General features: G+C 46.2%; 1 protein-coding gene across 2 annotated transcripts; it reads right to left on the reverse strand.

Moving 5' to 3' along the window:
- Positions 1–526: 526 nt before the first annotated feature.
- Positions 527–9,601, reverse strand: LOC308461781 (cardiotrophin-2-like). 2 transcript variants are annotated; one of them, XM_080978938.1, is made up of 3 exons: positions 8,722–9,601; positions 2,929–3,110; positions 527–2,213 (listed from the first exon to the last, which is right to left on the reverse strand). In XM_080978938.1, exons 1-3 carry the CDS (start codon positions 8,735–8,737, stop codon positions 1,752–1,754), a joined length of 660 nt encoding a protein of 219 aa, XP_080835064.1. In that variant the 5' UTR covers positions 8,738–9,601; the 3' UTR covers positions 527–1,751. The 2 variants fall into 2 exon arrangements, with proteins under 2 accessions (XP_080835064.1, XP_080835065.1); XM_080978939.1 differs by having other exon boundaries at positions 2,980–3,110; positions 8,722–9,483.
- Positions 9,602–17,604: the final 8,003 nt, after the last annotated feature.

Below are 17,604 nucleotides of genomic sequence, written 5' to 3' on the forward strand. Positions count from 1 at the left end.
CCCTCTGTAGATGAGACTCACTTGCCAGGCTGGAGTTAACATGTTTTCTCCAAAAGGCTTCAGAGGCACAAGACTCTCTGCAAGCCCCATGCTCTGGACTTGACAGCCTTGGCCCCTCGACCTCGACGCACAGGGCTATTTATTAGGCAGTGAGGGAAAGGCACCCTTGGCAGGCCCAAGAAGGCCTCTGACAGAAACAAACCCCTTTTGGGCCTAGGGGCACTTTTGAAAGCCACACAACCACAGAATCTCCAACAGAGCACCTCCCCCCCCCCCAAGCCTATCCTGTTAATTCCAATAAAATGCTTCTTTCAAGCCTAATTTCAGCATCGCAAGAGGACGGTGCTGGCCACAGGGGAGGCATCTGTGGGCATGCAAACAGCCATGAGCCCTTCCTTGGCCACCCCTTCCATATACCGTTTGAATGCTTGCTTCCATAGGTTCGGGAAATAAAAGCAACCTGACAGAAGTTTATTACGTGAGCTCCATTCCCAACCGTGGCAGAGAAAAGTCACAACAACTATGCTTCCTACTAAAAATAGTTTAATTTAACAATATTCACATAATTAGGCTGCAGCTATATAAATATATCCACATATATAATTAATATAAACGTAACACATACAGTAGAAACTAAAGCCTCTAGGACAGGAACAAAAGCCCTGAAGAGAACAGATTTCTCAAAACCAGAGTTTGCACATTCTTCCTCCCCATAACTGGAGAAAAGGGTGGGGTCAGAAGGGCTATTAAGGGTTAACAAGATACCATGAAATAGGTAATGGTTTCTCCCTCAAGATAATTCTTTGAGAGAAGTAACTCGGCACTGAGGAACCAATGGGAAAAAAATAATCATTATTACATTTATAGCCTCCAAGGAGCTCAAGGTGGCCTACAGGGCTCTGCCCCTCCTCATTTCATCCTCACAATAACCCTGTAAGGTAGGTTAGGGCCTGAGTAAGGGATTTGAACTACACACAGCCTCTCTCAATGTGTCTCACCACCCAGTAGAAAGGTGTTCAGATTGAAAGAGAATAATGCCGCAAAAGCCTTGCTCATAAGGACTCCATCTTAATCACCTTTCCCCACCTCCACTCTGCACCTTTAACAACTGTGATGGGAGTAACTGCGGTGGGTTCATGCTTCTCCCGTTAGCCGTCTACAGGGCCTACAGGCTTTCTTTACCTGTTGAATTTCTAAATGCGCCACACAGAGGATAAGAAAAGGCACATAGGCTATACTGGCTTTCCACTGCCTTTGAACATCATGTTTCTTAGTGTTCAGTGTTACAGGGAGGCGAAAAATTTGGAACCAGATACCCTGCTCCCCTCGAGAACCTCTTCCAAATTGAGAGGCCAAAGTAGCTCTCACAAAATGGCTGCTGTGGGGTGGAAGCACCATCTCTCTTGTCTCACAATGAACAAAGGCATTCAGGCCCTGCCAAAAGGCGGGAGAGCCAATGCTGCTCCTCTGCAAACATTTTCTCCTTTCATATTCTGGATTTCCCCCCTTTTTTTTAAGACAAGAAGGACGAGAATGAGAATATGAAGGAGATAGGCAAGATGGAGGCAGTTCAGTGTTGCTTTGCTGGGGCAGCTACATGAGAAAAGCATTTCTCACAAGGGAAGGGCGTTTCATTCCTTCAGCCTTCCCGTGGGCAGAGAGAAAAAGTTTTCTACTCTCCTAACTTCCCCTCACCAACACAAAAACAGAAGCCAACTGGGATGGTACATACGACACCACACAATTTCCCCTCAGAGCGAGGGGACAGGGTATCGGTCAGCCAGGAGGGACAGGTCCTTTACGCAACGGAGGACCCAATCCCGGTAGAGATGGCAAACGCGGTAGCCGGAAAATTTCATGAAAAAGGAGCCGCCAAGTCCCGGCGGCTCAGCCGGCGTTGCTGGAGCAGGTACAAGGCCCATGGAAGCCATGATGGATGCAAGGTGGTTCGACAGACCAAGGCACTGCAGGCGCGACAACGTGAGCTGGTGGTGCAGGTCACTGGCATCGGAGTTCATCACCTCCTGTTGGCTTTTGACGGCAGACAGGAACACTGGCAAATTGGAGAAGGCCGTGACGTTCTGCTGCAGGCGTTCGGCGTCGCTAAGGTCCATCCAGGCGCTGGGGGGAAGGGATGGCGACGGCAGGCCTGGGAAGGGCTCGACGGGAGGGTTGAAACCGGCATTTGTGAAGGGTTCGTCCTGAATAGACATCTGAGAAATGAAAAGACACGCAAGACGGTCAGAGCTCTTAAGCCTTGACGTTCGGGTTCCTGGATTCTGTACCCCACCCTTTCTCCAAGGTACCGGCAGATGAGACAATCGCATTTTGTCTTCACAAACACCCTTTTGTAACGTTGTTGTTTGGCTGAGATATTCCGAGGCTAGGCCAAGGTCACTCGCCGAGCTACAGGGAAATCGCAAAGCAGATGATCTAAGGAGGTGGGGATGGGGGAAGAGGAGACAATTCAAACGCAACGTGCCTCTGATCACGGGCCAAGTTACTGCAGCTTGGCTGTCCGCACCTGCGTCAGACCCCGTCCTATGCTCAGAGTTAAGGCAAACCAGTATCATTTTACACACAAGGCTAGTCAGATCGGAGGAGAGCCAGTGCGGCCTCATGTTTAGAGCGTCATACTAGGACCTTGGAGATCAGGTTTCAAATCCTCGCTGGGATTCAGGAAAGAGGCTGGCTGTCTTTCCATGCATAGCTGGCTTTATTGTAGCCACATTTTTGCACCAAGGGATCTCAAAGTGACTTACACAAGCTCATGGGGTGACCTGGGGCCAGCCACTGCCCCTTAACCTAACCTACCTCTCACAGGGTTGGTGAAAAAGGTGAGATATAAAAGCAATCAATCAATATTGAAGTAAAAGGACATGGCTGTCTTCGGCTCATTAATTTCAGTGCTTAGCTGAACACACACACCTTCCTGGCCTCCAAGAATATGTTCATTTCTTTCAGGTTCTGAGGACTCACATAGTCTGCTAGCAGCTGTTTTGCGCCATCCTGCATGTTGATGGCCAGGTTGTAAGCATTTTTGATCCCGAGTGCGATTTCTTGCTGGGAGTGAGATGGTGGCGATGACGAAAGGTGGCTTGGCAAGTCCACTGCAGAAGAAGAAGCAAGCAGAAAGTTAAGATGCTGCGTTGGGCAAGCTCACAGTCCACAGTAAACCTCAAGGTGGGCCTCTGCAGATGCTTGTGAGGGGAGAGGGCTGGAAAAGACAAAAGAGGCAGACTGGTTTCCCCCAGAGTGTAACCCCCAACAGACATGCAACGAGCAGTGTGCACCCAAGGGACCTTTGGGGTTTTCTAGAAAGTAGCAATGACACCTCTCGCACATTATTTATTACCTGTACATATACACATCCCAATTTTCCTCCAAGGACCCCCCCTCCCTTTATGCTACCTGTGAGGTAGGTTAGGCTAAGAGACAGCAACTGGCCCAAAGTCACCCAGAGAGCTTCATGTCTGAGGGGGCACCTCCACGTCTTGGAGTCCAACACTCTAAATAATGGCTCCCTATTCTATACTAACATGCAAAATCACTTTGGGAGAGGGCAGATAGGGCTGTGTGTGTGTTTTCAGAGTCACAACTCCCCACCACTGGAAATGCCTGAAGTTGGCTGGGATCCAAAAAACAACTCCCCATATTGGAACTCCACCCACCCCCACCCCCCCTCGCTCAGCAGGATAACTCAATTGTTGGGGAAGGCAGGAGTCGAATGGGACTGAAAACAGTCTTAAATATAATATTTATGGGCCACCTTGGTTAGGAAGCTCTCAAGGCAGCTTTCGAAACCACAGAACAAAACCCAACAAAATCATAAATATATGGCTTTTGTGTTCACCTCCAAAAGATCAGAAAGAGAATGTTTTTAAAAACTTGAGTATGCCAAGCATATTTATATGTGCAAAAAAGTGCGAAACTTCTAGAACATGCACATGTCAGATATGAAGAAGAAGGTGCGTCTGTGTTTAATTGCAATATCCCCCTTTTAAAACATTGCTATTGATTTGTGGGGGGCCAGGTTCCCCCATAATTCCTGGATTTAGTAAAAGTAAGAATTAATCAAGGTGCGATTAAACTTTGCCAAACACAGAAACCCCTGGATTTAGTTATGCAGAGCTAGCTGGATGGGCCATTAGCAGGAGACAAAAGCCAGTAATGACCCATCAAGGAAACTCATCAAGGAAGGCAAGATTGCAGGCAAAGGGGAGTGGGGCCCCTTCTTGTTGGGTGCTTGTGGGCAGAGGCAAAAGCCAGGTTTAGGGTTTCAACTTTGAATGATGGAGGTCCTTCAAGTGGGTTGGCAGCAAGAAGAAGGAGGAGGAGGGGCTGGGAATGACAGGCTGGAACTAAGAGGCACAGAGGACAGACTTTTTGACTTAAGGGGGAGGCCAGACCCTCACAGGATGTGAATGCTCTGTAATCCCTCCATGTAGGTACAGGTTGAATATATGTGTAATAAATCTATATATCATAAAGACATCACAGTCTCTGCCATGCCCAATTTCTGAAAGAAACATGAGCAAGCGTCTGGAACCCTGGGAATCTCACACTGCTGGGAAATGGTGTGTGTGTGTGTGGCACGTTCTTCTACTTTGGTGATCACTCGTAGCCAAGTAAGATTGTCTTCCATGAATACAGTTTTAACAGTGAGTCCTTAAGTGACTGTGGAGGCCTATTCTGGAACCGCACGTAACAGTATATTGAAGAGTGAAGAGCTTTCCCATTAAACTGCATTTCACTTAGGCACACCAGCAGTCTTCACAGCTCATGGAATGAATGGACCTGCAGTTTTGTATTTTGGAGTCTGTACCTAAGGGCAAAACCTTTTAGCTGACCTACTTTGCAAGGGTACTTTAAGGACAGGTGATATGCAAAGGGATTTTTAAGTACTGTACACACACACACACACACACACACACACACACACACACACAAATATAAATACACAAAGAAGAGACTGAAAGAAAAATAGCACTCCCATATCAGATTACTGACCCAGGTTACCAGAGGCAAAGTCCACATCACTTTCCCCTGAGTGGGAAAACCACAGCATCAACTTATCTACACACATCACAGACAGCTCAAGGGCTTCCTGCCTGTCCTTATCAGGCACACTCCACCCTTCTCACTGAGACAATTTGTATGCACAGATTATTAACAGCACATCAGAAGCAAACGAGATTTTCTTCAACCAAGCAATTTGGTCTCCCCACCCTCTCATGCAGCAATCACAGACGTCTTGGGTAAGGGCAGAGTAGCTGGGTGGGTAGAGCATCTGCTTTGCATACAGAAGGTCAAAGGTTCAATCCTGGTATCTCCAGGTAGGGCTTGCAAAAGCTCCTGTCTGAAACCTGGGGGAAGGACAGGTGCCAGTCAGAGTAGATGAAGGAAGCAGTGTCCTGTGTTTCTATCTTGGAAGAAGCTGAGAGGTGGGAGGACAACCCAGGAGTTATGTGTGCGAAGGAACTGCAGAGAATCCCACAGAGAAGCTCCCTGGAAATAGAGGAGGGTGTGACGGTTTATGCAAGGCGACCAATTTCTAGAAGACATTTCACAGTCCACAGGAGGGCGATAGCTTTTATTTCCGGACATTTTAAGATGCATTTTAATTCCTGGCATTGTGGGGCTGGTCCCAAAAGATGTGCAAGCTTTAGAGTTCCCCAGAGCTCTTCATCAGGCTAGGTGCTAAGCCATGTGGGGGCAGAGAAGGAGAGAGAAGCTGACTTGGCGTCAAAGCCATAAAGTCTGAGCGTAGGAAGAGGCAGCAGACTTAATTAGTTATGAGGCTCTTTCTGGGTGCTAGTTTCAGGTTACACATAGGGATGAAGAAATGGTAGGATGGGCGATTCCCCCAGTTTTGAAAAGGGGGGGAAAAATACACCGATCAATTATTACCCAGGTCTACCTGCTGCCTTAAGCAAAGCAGCAACTTCCCAGGGTCTTGGGTTTCCAAGTTAGAAAAAGGAAACTAAGATGTCTAAAAGGCTGAAGCATTTTCTCTCTGAGGGCAGGATGGAGAGTTTGGGGGCCTGGGGCTCGTGTGGTGTAGTGGTTAGAGCTTTGGACTACGACCTGGCAGACCAGGGTTCCAATCCTCATTCTGGGTGATCTTGGGCCAAGTCACTCGCTTTCGGCCTAAGCTACCTCACAGGGTTGTTTTGAGGATGAAACAAGCAGGATGAGAACTATGTATGTCCCTTTGAACTCCTAGGAAGATTCAAGAAACAGATGAAATGATAAAATAAAATTGCTTGGGTGAGGAGAGTTGCAGAGGCTTAAGCTTTTTAAATAAGCCTCTACTATGTCTCTGTTTCTCCTGTGAACTAAATGGAGCCTCTTGTGTTCAGGGATAATAATAATCAGATGCTAGGATTGTACAAAAGAACAGGGAGGGCAAATTCTTTCCTGCTGTGGTTGGGGGCTTCCTGGGGATATTTGGTTGGCTGCTATTGCTAAATAGAATACTAGACAATACAGTGGTACCTCAGATTAAGTATTTACCGTAATGCGTTCCGGAGGTCCGTTCTTAACCTGAAACTGTTTTTAACCTGAAGCACCACTTTGCCATCCACAGCTGTGATCCTTCAAGGGGGGAATGCCAAGAACAGCACCCAGCCATCTTAAGTGCAAAGCACACACTGGCACTCCATGGCTAGGCATAGAAGTCCCCCAAGATGAAGAGAAATTTCCTTCTGAGCGAATGTTTAACTTTGGCCTCAGGTACTGCAGCGGGAGATATGTGCAAAGATTTATCTCTCATTCATTGCTCTCCGGGAAGGCAGGGAAGGAGAAAAGGGAAATTGCTCTGGTTTTACAATTCTGGCTTGGACAGGAAAGATTAGAAAGGGAAAGTGGAGCGTGGAATCAGCTTAACCCTTTACCACCTGGTATGGAAAGAGGTGAGCAAATGGGTTGCCCGTCCCAACCACCCAGCAGCCTGCCCTCAGCAACCAACTTTTGACAGTTGACATAAGAGACACATCTGAAGTACAGTATTACTTAACTATGTTTTATGAGCTTCTTCCCCATAATGAACACCCAAGAACATGTCTGCACAACTTGGGAAATTTGGTCAACTGACTGCAGCTGCTCAGCCGTCAGCCTAAACCTGGCGGGGGGAGCCTTTAAAATAGTGTTCAAATTAACACCACCCTTTTTGTAGTGTAACTTACCACCAGGTTGCTAGTCCACATGGAACCATGTCAGGATCCTGCCTAAGTCCCCACTCTCTAGTCCCATCCCATAACCTCTCCCTTCCCCTTTTCAGGGCTTATGTTGTTGGGCTCAGCTGGCTGGGTCCTGCTCCACTGAGTTGAGTGGGGTTAGGGTCTCTGGCTGGTGTAAGCCCTGGAAAGGGGGTTTCCAGGGGTGTGGCACAGGCAGGACCCAAAAAGAGGACTTAGGCCAGATCCTAAACCCAGCCAGCTTAGCATTTTGACTTGTGAACCTGGCATAAGCCAGCAAAAACACCATTTAAAGATTTGTGCTCCTTCTGCCGGCTAAGCCAGCAGTAGCCCCGTTCCAGAATAGAGTTTGGATTTGGCGTCCTTTACTCTGAGTTAATTTTCCACCAGCTTCTTCTGTAGAGCATTTTCCCTGCTAAAGGGAAAATCTGAACCAAAGACTTGTCTTATTCATAGCATCCAGATGCTCTAGACTCATTCATGCAGATGCCAAGATGTTTGAACTTGTGTACACTGCGCAAGTTCAAACAAAAGTTGGCCCTGATGATTCTCCCCGATAAAAACTTCCTTTCTCTTACCAGCCTGAGTCAGTTGAAGCCAAGGCAGAACTACCATTCGATTATTAATTTTATTACACAAAAAGTCACAGAATTCTTAATTACATTAGATTAACTGCTTTTCAGGCAGGTTTCTTCCGCATTTAAAACCTGTGAGACAGGTAGTAGTTCATTTTCTCTCTCTCAAATGGACTCACGGGAGAGATTTACCAGTTGAATCCCTGCCCGTTAAACAGCTGTTAAAAGGCACAGAAGACCTGCCTTTGAAAACAAGGGAAAAGCCTGCTTCACAAGAGGATAGCTGAAGTTAGGTTAGAATAATAATAAAGCTCCAGGCAATTAAAAAATAATAATCAGGAGGGGACAGTCAATTTTTCCTACCCACTCCTGCTCCTAGGAGCTCCTGCAGGACTGCTTCCCTCATCCCAACTGGGGATTCCCCATTTCCTTTTTGCCAGAGCTTTTTTTCTGGGGGGGGACCCAGGGGTACTCATACCCCTAAACATTTTGCAAATCTTTGTACTTTTGTCCATTTACTGTATTTATTTTCCCCGACTTGAACTATAAAATGGTGATTTTTTTTCTCGAGTCAAAATGAGAGTACCCCTAAACATGTTTTAAGGGGGAAAAAGAGCTCCTTTTTTTTACCAACTTATCTGGGCATATAGACAAACAACACCAGCCTGATCGGCAGATAAAAGCTTTAAAAAGAATATGGCAATGATCCTTCCATAACGTCTCCAATCGAAGCTGCCTTGAAGGGGGGCAACTCTCTGCCTCTCTTCCCCCATCGCTGTCTGCCAACTCTGACTTCTATTTGAAAACTTTGCAAACTTCCAGAGCAAGAACTCGATCGAGCCATTCTCCTTTTTGCTGGGGGTGGGAGAAGGGATTTACAGGACTTGCGGCAAGATTTACCTCTACACCCCCCCCCTTTCCCAAGTTTCCTGGCAATTTCCCCCTACCTGAAAGCACCTCCATTCTTGCAGCAGTGCCTTTGGAGCCTCGGATCACCTCCACTTGTTGCACCTTCGTCGCGGCGCGCTTCTTATAGGACTCGGGTTTCCTCCCCCCCCCCCCCGCGCGCCGCCTTCCTCGTCCTATCCCGGGATCGCAGGCGACTCGCGGATTCCAGGAGGCTGAGATCACACATGCCTCCGTTCCCGGAACAAGGAATCTAATCTCCTCTCCCTTTTCTCCCCCCCCCCCCGACCTCCACGAAACTTGGCACTTGTCCGCTCGTCCGCGGGGGTAACTGGGCGCGGGCAGATCAAGGGGCAGGCTAGAGGGCACGGCCCGCGGGCCGCATGCCTCTCTCCGCCCCCTTCTCCTGGGGGTACCGATGAATGGCCGTCCACTTGCCCCCGGGCCAAAAGTCAGCTCCTTAGACTTAAAGGGGCCGCGGTTACATTTTTTGGCCGCGGTTACGTTTTTTGATTTTTGGGCTAGGGTGGGAAGATCAGAGAGAGGAAGCTGCAGACCCTATGATTTAATTCAACTCCATCCAAATATTTCTGTCTTCAAGGATTTTCCAGAGCCAATCCAAACATGAAAAGCAGCCAAGTTAAAAATCCGGTGCATTAAATGATTACAAAACAGCAGGTCAGTAAAGAGAGAGAAAAAAAGACAGCAACATAGGAAAAGATGAATTATGAAGAGTTCGGAGGAACTAAAAACATGGATTCGTTTTATTTAGGAAAGAACCATACAGGGGTGGAATTCAGCCCCCCCACCCCAGGGGTTTTAAAGTGTGGGCCCAGTTTACATAGTTATTATAATATTGGGGTCTCAGAATTAAGTGTTATTTTTTAAAAAAACACACCTTGTTTTAAATTAGCAGAAAACAATTTTGGGACCTATGCAATTTCTTCTGATCCACCCCATCCCCGAGTATCCAGAGTGCTTCTTCTGACACCGGTCGAAGCTGATCCAATAATAAAAATAGATTTATTTTAAATTTTTATTTTTATTTTTTGGAAAACATAACAGAAAAATAAACTCAAATGTGGCTGAAACCTTTAGCGGTTTCAATGAATTGTCTTAAGCTGTGCAGCCTGAGCCTATTTCCTTAAAAGGGAGACCCACTATGTTCCAGGGAACTGACTTCCAAGTACAGTTGAAATGGACAGCTTTTGATCACTGCATAGTTTATCCTTCGGTATCTCCAAAGAGCATCTGGATATGCGACTGTAATTGCTTGATCTATGAATTAGTTAAAATGTAAATGATTAGTTAAATAATTATTCATTATCAAAACTGGTTTGGGAGTATTATGCATTGGAAGGACTACAAAAAGTACTTAGGCCAAACCTCTACACGCTTCACTCACCAGTTCCCGAAAGGTCAGTCCTGCCCAATTAAGAAGAATGCTGTGTAATTTAAGTAAGAAAGCTCAGACACACTGTTACAGCCCGGTTTGGCGGTAGTGGTGGAACCGGATAGCAAACTTTCAACAACAGCCTTGCTGTGCGTGCCAAAGCTGATCAGGACAGAGACTGTACAGCAGGGGATTTTTTATTTGCCCCCCCCAAAAAAGGGGGGGGGATGCAAGAATACCAGGATAAACAACCAAACCAAAAAAGAAAAGAAAAGCAAGTTCAACGTTTTACAGTGGTACCTTGGTTCTCAAATGCCTTGGTTTTCAAACGCTCTGGTTCTCAAACTCCGAAAACCCGGAAGCAAGTGTTCCAGTTTTTGAACATTTTTTGGAAGCCGAACATCTTTTGTGGCTGTTGGCTATCGTTTCCGAGGCATCTGTACCAATTAGAAGCTGTACCTTGGTTTTTTGGAAGTCAAATGGACTTCCGGAACAGATTAAGTTTGGTGCTCTTGTTTTTGATGTTTAATTTGTGTTTGTTTTTAGGCATTTTTGATTAATTTGTTTTTGTGACTGTCTGGAACCCAGTTCAGCTACTGACTGATTGATTGTGTGATAGTGGAAATGGATAAAAGCCACCCATCCAAGCAATGACTATCATCAGTGCAGGTAAGATTTTTTTTTTTAAAAATTTTTTTATCATCTACAATACTGTCTTATTTATTTTATAGTACAGTACATTGATTATTGCTTTCATTTTATGGATCAATGGTCTCGTTAGATAGTAAAATTCATGTTCAATTGCTGTTTTAGGGTTTTTTTAAAAAAGTCTGGAACGGATTAATTAGTTTTACATTACTTTCTATGGGAAAGCGTGCGTTGGTTTCAGAACACTTTGGTTTTGGAACGGACTTCCAGAATAGATTAAGTTTGAGAACCAAGGTACACTGTATTTGCTAATCAAATGTTACCGCAAAGGATGTTTTCCCCCTTGTGAAGAGAAACCCTGGAAATGGGGAATAGAAGTTGGGCTGAAAAAATTATCCTATCTACCCTCGAGTCAGGACTGTCCCTGGACAATAGGGACACTTGGAGAGTCTGTAATTAAGGGGATGGGCAACTCCTCTTTGACAAAAGGTTAAAACATTTGGGACTTATTAGGTTAGAGGAAAGGTTGAGGTGTAAACAATTAGGCATTGTGGTGAGAAAGTGGATCGTAGCCCACTGACAATGTTCTGTTTCCAATGTCCTGGGTGCCTACTGTAAGAAGAGGGTGTCATTGGCCTGGTCTTAAATGCTCTTAAATGGCTGGTCCACACCATTCTAATAAGTTTTTATATCTATTCCATACCTCATAAATTGATTTTCTTATTGTGTGCTTCAGGAACCCTCTATGAACTTTGACTTTGTCATACCATAAATATGTGTGCCATCCATATTTATTATCATGTCCTTCTAAATCTAGTAAGTCTGTATTCTCCAACAATATCCAATCCCTCAGCCAGCAAAGGCAGGACGCCTCATAATATAATTTCAAGTCTGGTAGGGAGAATCCACCTCTTTCTTTTACAACTGTGAGAAGTTTATATTTACCGGTAATTATTGGTTTTCCCCCGCCAGATAAATCTTGATAATGCTTTTTGCCAATCCTTAAAGTGTCCCACCCCACTGATCACTGGGTTTGTTTGAAATAAAAACAACATCTTAGGTGGCATATACATCTTTACAGCAGATAGTCTTCCCCAAAATGATCATTTCATCCTTCACCTCATGGCTGATCCACTCTGGCCCTGCACATTAGTTTCCCTGAGGCACCTAGGCTGACCACTGTCGGGGAGAAAATGCCAGGCCAGCAGGATTCCTTGGCGTATCACAGCATGATCATTCTTGCATGGTTTCATCAAAACTGTCAGTTGTTTGAGCGAGAGCTCTGTGTCACCAGGAAGTTTGCACCCATACTGACACTCACAATACACACTACGATAAAAAAAGTTTATAAACCTAGACACGTACATCAAGGTAGTTAATGATAATGCACACAGTCATAAAATAGTAAAAGATTATAAAATTAAAATCAATACGGAGTTTACTTTTACGGTAAGTCAGGTCAAGGGCGGGGGGAAAAACCCAAAAGCCTAGACGGCTTATCGTAAAATAATACTGGAAGATCTGTTTAGAAAGGAATGTTTTCTTTTTTTCCTTTTTCTTTTAAGCTGATTCTCACAGTCACCATTCTGAAAATCTCATGTTGGGGTGTTGGACACATGGACACAGTTACCACACATATGATGTAAGGAATGAAGTACGATGCCCATCCAGACCCTACGACCCACATCCTTTCAGGGGGCAGGATAAGGAGCAAGAATGGATAGGTGCAGGTTTTTGCAGGAACAAATGAACATTATTTGTTTAAGATGCATATGTGGTGTTGGCAAATGTAAGCTTTTGGGTTACACAGAACACTTCATCACAAAGATTTTTCTTTTCAAATGGAGTGTGCTATACATGCTTAAGGAGTTGACTATTCTGTCCTTGTTCAACAGGTGCAGAGTGACTTTAGCCTTGTGCTTGCTAGTCTTTCTTGTTTGTCTCGCTAGAACCCCCCCATCCACCAACGGACCTTGGGATCTATAGTTTCTTAAGGGTGCTGAGAGTTGGAAAGAACCGTGAGGTTCCTCTAGTCCAACCCCCTGCAATGCAGGAATCTTTTGTCCATTGCGGGGCTCGAACCCACAACCATGAGATTAAGAATCTCATGCTGTGCCAACTGAGCTACTCAGAGCTATTTGGTAGGAGACCCTTCTTCACAGATCTTCAGTTTCCAGCAATTCCCTGAACAAACTACAGTTCTCAGGAAATTTGTTACTATTTGAAAATTGATGGGGCAATTTCCCCAGCATAATGTTATAGATCAGGGCAGGGAGAGAAACCTTTTCCACTCTGAGGGCCTCAATCCCCTCTGGGAAAACCTCCTGAGGGCCACATCCACAGCACTGGATGCAAGTGTTCCCTTTGTATGGGCAGGCCAGTTTCTACACACACACTCCTTTCTGCCCAGGTGAGCAGGAGGCATCATCATCTGAATGCAAGGACACATTCCAGCTAGGCAAAAACACACGGGATTTGAATCCAGGCCACAGAGGAGGATGTGGCCTCGGGAGAGATCTGCGGGACAGACAGAGAAGCTTGAGGGGTTTCTTTTGTCCCTTGGGCCTCAGCCCATCCATGACACAGATGGATTTGGGGAGTAGAGAAGCCTAGCTGCAGAGCAAGGGCAACTGAGCCTTGTCTTCGGCTCTGGGAGGCCAAGAATAATGCTGGGTTGCAACATTATGTGGTCAAGTTGCGAACGATAATCCATCTTGTTGGGCTACCCAAGGAATTTTGCTGGTTGCTTTCCTTAAGGAAGCAGGCTGGCTGGCTGGCTGGCTGGCTGGGGTTTCCCCTGTCGTTTTCCCAAGAAAATGACAATGTTTTCTGAACTCAAGGAGACAAGGGGGTCGCAGTGGGAAAGGTGCAGAAACACGATCCTCCCTTCCACAGTCCCTTTGCACAGAATGTGCATTTACAGTGGTACGTCAGGTTAAGTGCTTAATTCGTTCCGGAGTTCCGTACTTAACCTGAAACTGTTCTTAACCTGAAGCACCACTTTAGCTAATGGGGCCTCCTGCTGCTGCCGGAGCACAATTTCTGTTTTCATCCTGAAGCAAAGTACTTAACCCGAGGTACTATTTCTGGGTTAGCGGAGTCTGTAAGCTGAAGCGTATGTAACCTGAAGCGTATGTAACCTGAGGTACCACTGTATTCTCGTTGATTGCACTTTTAAAAACCATCTCCCTCTTCTTCCCAAGAGCTTGAGGGTAGCGTACCTTTTCACAACCACCTCCATGCCTTGTTGGTAGTGGCACCCCTCCTGTCCCCAGGGAGGATTTCGGCAGCTTTTTACAAAGCAAATCCTATACATGACTGCACAGAAGTAAGCCCCATAGGATCACAGCTCAATTCTTCCAAGGTTTTTACAGCTTTTTAGGGTTTTTTTTTTAATTCCTGGATTGTGTTTTTTTTTTACAAATAACTTCGTGAACTGCCCAGGTTGGTGGGCGGTACGAAAGTGCAATCCATCAATCGGATTTAGAACTTTTTAGGGCTTCTAAGCCAGTCATAGTTTTTACTAGCTGTTCCTTATTTTTTTATATATGTATTCAGTATGATTTATCTGTTGTTTCTTGCTGTTTCACTGGTTTTCATCGTTTGATTTATATTGGTTTTTATCCTAAGAGGATAACAAGAGGTTAAGCTGCCCTGAGAGTGCCTGTGTTCTGAAGGTTTGCAGGACACACCCTTAATATTAAGTAAATCATAGAATCATAATATTGTAGAGTTGGAAGAGACCCAAGGGTCATGTTGTCCAGCCCCAGCAATGCAGGAATCTCAACTAGATCATACATGACAGATGTTCAAAAACCTCCAAGGAAGGAGCATCCACAACCTCTCAAATGAGTCTGTTCGACTCTCGAACAGCTCTTACTGTCAGAAAGTTCTTCCTTTCTTGTAACTTGAAGCCATTGGTTTGAGTCCTACCCTCCGGAGCAGGAGAAAACAAACTTGTTCCATCTTCCATGTGATAGCTGTCTAGATATTTGAAGACATCTATCAGATCTCCTCTGTCACTTCTTTTCCAGACAAAACATACCCAGCTCCTTTCAACAGTTCTTCATAAGGCATGGTTTCCAGACCCTCGATCATCTTGGTCGCCCTCCTCTGCACACGTTCCAGCTTGTCAACATCCCTCTTAAATGGTGGTGTCCGGAATTGGACACAGTATTCCAGGTGTGGTATGGAGGCTGCCCCTCATATGTAGACTGAGTACAACAAAAGGCTTGGCTGCCCATTTCCTCCCGAGGTGAGGGGAAGTGGCATAGCTGATAAGCCTGGCAGGACAGCTTACTCTATGGCATTAACCCCTTCATGCATTAATTAGACTCAAGAATGCTGGTTATATGATGCTAGTTACCCTACAAATAAGAGACTGCCCTAAAAACCTTAGTCTGCCCAGAGGCGGAGCAAGCTTATTTGGTGCCTGGGGCAGCACACGTGCCCTGTGCCCAGAGGCGGGGCCAGCCGCCCGTGGGGCAGGGTGAGCCAGGGCAGGACGCTCCGCGGGGCCGCCGAGGAGTCTGGCTGCCTCCTCCCACTCAGCCGCCCTACAGCTGAGGGGAAGGTGGTGGGCAGACCATTTGGGGCAGCACGGAGCCTGTGGGTGCCCAAGCCACCGTGTCACTCCCAGCTGAGATGCGTGGCTCGGGCGCATTACAGGCTCCACAGTGAGTGCCGCCCGCCATTTTGTCACCCCCCTCAGTGGTGACACCTGGGGCGGTCCTCACCCACCGCACCCCCCTTCCTCCGCTCCTGAGTCTGCCCTCAGGCAGCCCCCACTGACCTACCTATTTTGTGTGTGTGTGTGTTTTTTTTAAAAAAACTTACAATCAGTTGAAAGGGTGATACAGCCTGTCAGCTTCCACCTCCTTAGTCTCAGTGTTGCTCTTGCACAACTCAGTGTGGAGGAAGAGAGGGAGGAAACTGCAATTAGTTGACTCTGCCTCTCATTGGCTCTAGCTCCACCTACTGTTGGCCTCCTGGCTTTCTGCCCCACAGGCCCAACCACCACTGCCTGCCCTATAACCCACCCCCCAACCTAGCCTGCTGCCTTCAGATGACCCTGTCCCATTGATTCCAAAGTGAGAGGTGGTTGCCGGTGCGGTTGGCCTTTGTACATCTTGTCTGTCATCTTAGGCAGCAAAGAGTGGCTTGGGGCCAAGCTTGCCTGCAGGGCTCTTATAGAAATCTATACAGTGCTTTTTCTGGGGGTACGCATACCCCTAAACATTTTGTGAATCTAAGTTTGGCCTCCTTGAGAAGCAGTATTTCAATATGAGTAGGAAAATGAGAGTACCCCTAAACATTTTTTTTAGAAAAAGCTGTCTCTCTCTCTATTTTCCAATTGCTCAAAGGGGCACAGAATATTTTAAAAATGAAACCTCCGCAAATAAAATAAAAACAGCTGCCATGAAATCCAAACCCAGGGAACTCTGGGAACTGTAGCCATGTGGAGGGGGGGAAGGGGGCCTGTTCACAACTCTAAGCACCCTGGACAAACGATGGATTTTTTTGAGCGAAGCCACGAGGGTCTAAAGTGGCATGGCGCCGCTTTAAATGCACAGTGTAGCCATGGGGGGGGGGATTAGTGAAAGAACGCAGGTCCCATTGAAAGAGGGGGCCTCTTTAAGAGCATTAAATCCTCCTCAGCCTAAAATTATCTAAGTGTACCACTGGGCCCCGAAGCACGTGGGCCTCCCCCCCTTGGCCTTGCAAAGACCGGGCTGAGGTAATGGCGACCCCAAAAAACGCCTCTGACTCACCGCAAGGATCCGAGCGCCGTGTGGGGAACATGGCTGAGCTTCTCAAGTCCAATCCCCAGAAAGCAGCTTTCGGAGATTAACTGGTTCTGTCTCATAGGCTTTGAAAAGCGTGGGGGGGATGGCATGGGAAAAGAAAATAGACAGCGGAGAAAAACACATGCTAATTGTAAAAAAAATATATTGTGAAAACAGCTGCTTTTTTTGACAGTTGCTTGCCACTTTCTTCCCTCCCTGCCCTCCCCACCGAGGAGGAAGATCTCCTGAGCATGTGCAGAGTGTTAGATTTCCTCTCACGGCTGAATGACTGCTGCCAGCCCACCCTTCTGTCATAGGTTTTGGGTCGCCACACGATTTCCGGCACAGGCTCTGTAGTTCTAATAGGCATGCACCAGGCAGGCATGCAACAGGTGCAGCTCCCCTTGAAGATGCAATATCTGTTCTGCATTTAGCAATCTAACTGCCTGTGTGATCTGTATGCACATTTATTCAGAAATAAGTGACAATGAATTCAGGGGGCGTACCATTGAAAAAATATGCCCAGGAGCGGAAGCTAGCAGTGCAATCCTAAGCGTGCCTACTCAGAAGTAAGTCTCATTAAATTCAGTAGGACTTACTCCAAAGTAAATGTGCAGCTCAACCTCATTTAGTTTAACAAGATGTACTTCTAAGTAACACACGGGACTGAATTTCAGCCTGTCTGAAACCTTTTTCTGCACTCCACCTTTTCTCTCTTTCCGTATCCCCTGTTCATTTTGCTTCACATCTAGCTTGAAAAAGAATAATTCTGGAGAAGGTGGTTGTGTGCACATTGTGTATGCTGCTTCCCAAGTGCTAAATGGATGTAGAATAAATTGGAGTCTGTACACAGCCCTTGAAAGCTTGTCTTGTTGCATTTTAGCTGGTCCTAGTAAAAGGTGTTACCTTCCTGCGGTCCCACCTGATGTTTAAAACTTGCAGCTCTGATATAAATGATCAACCGAGCATCCCTTCTGAGCTCAAAGGAGAAGTGTGCACAATTAATCGCTTGCTCTGTTTTTGCCTATTCTTAATCTGTCTTTCCACCTGCAGGCTGCTCCATCATCTGCCTCTCTGCATTTATCAAAAAGGATGAA

Source organism: Podarcis pityusensis, assembly GCF_964106645.2.
Source record: "Podarcis pityusensis genome assembly, chromosome: 13".
Lineage (NCBI taxonomy): Eukaryota > Metazoa > Chordata > Lepidosauria > Squamata > Lacertidae > Podarcis > Podarcis pityusensis.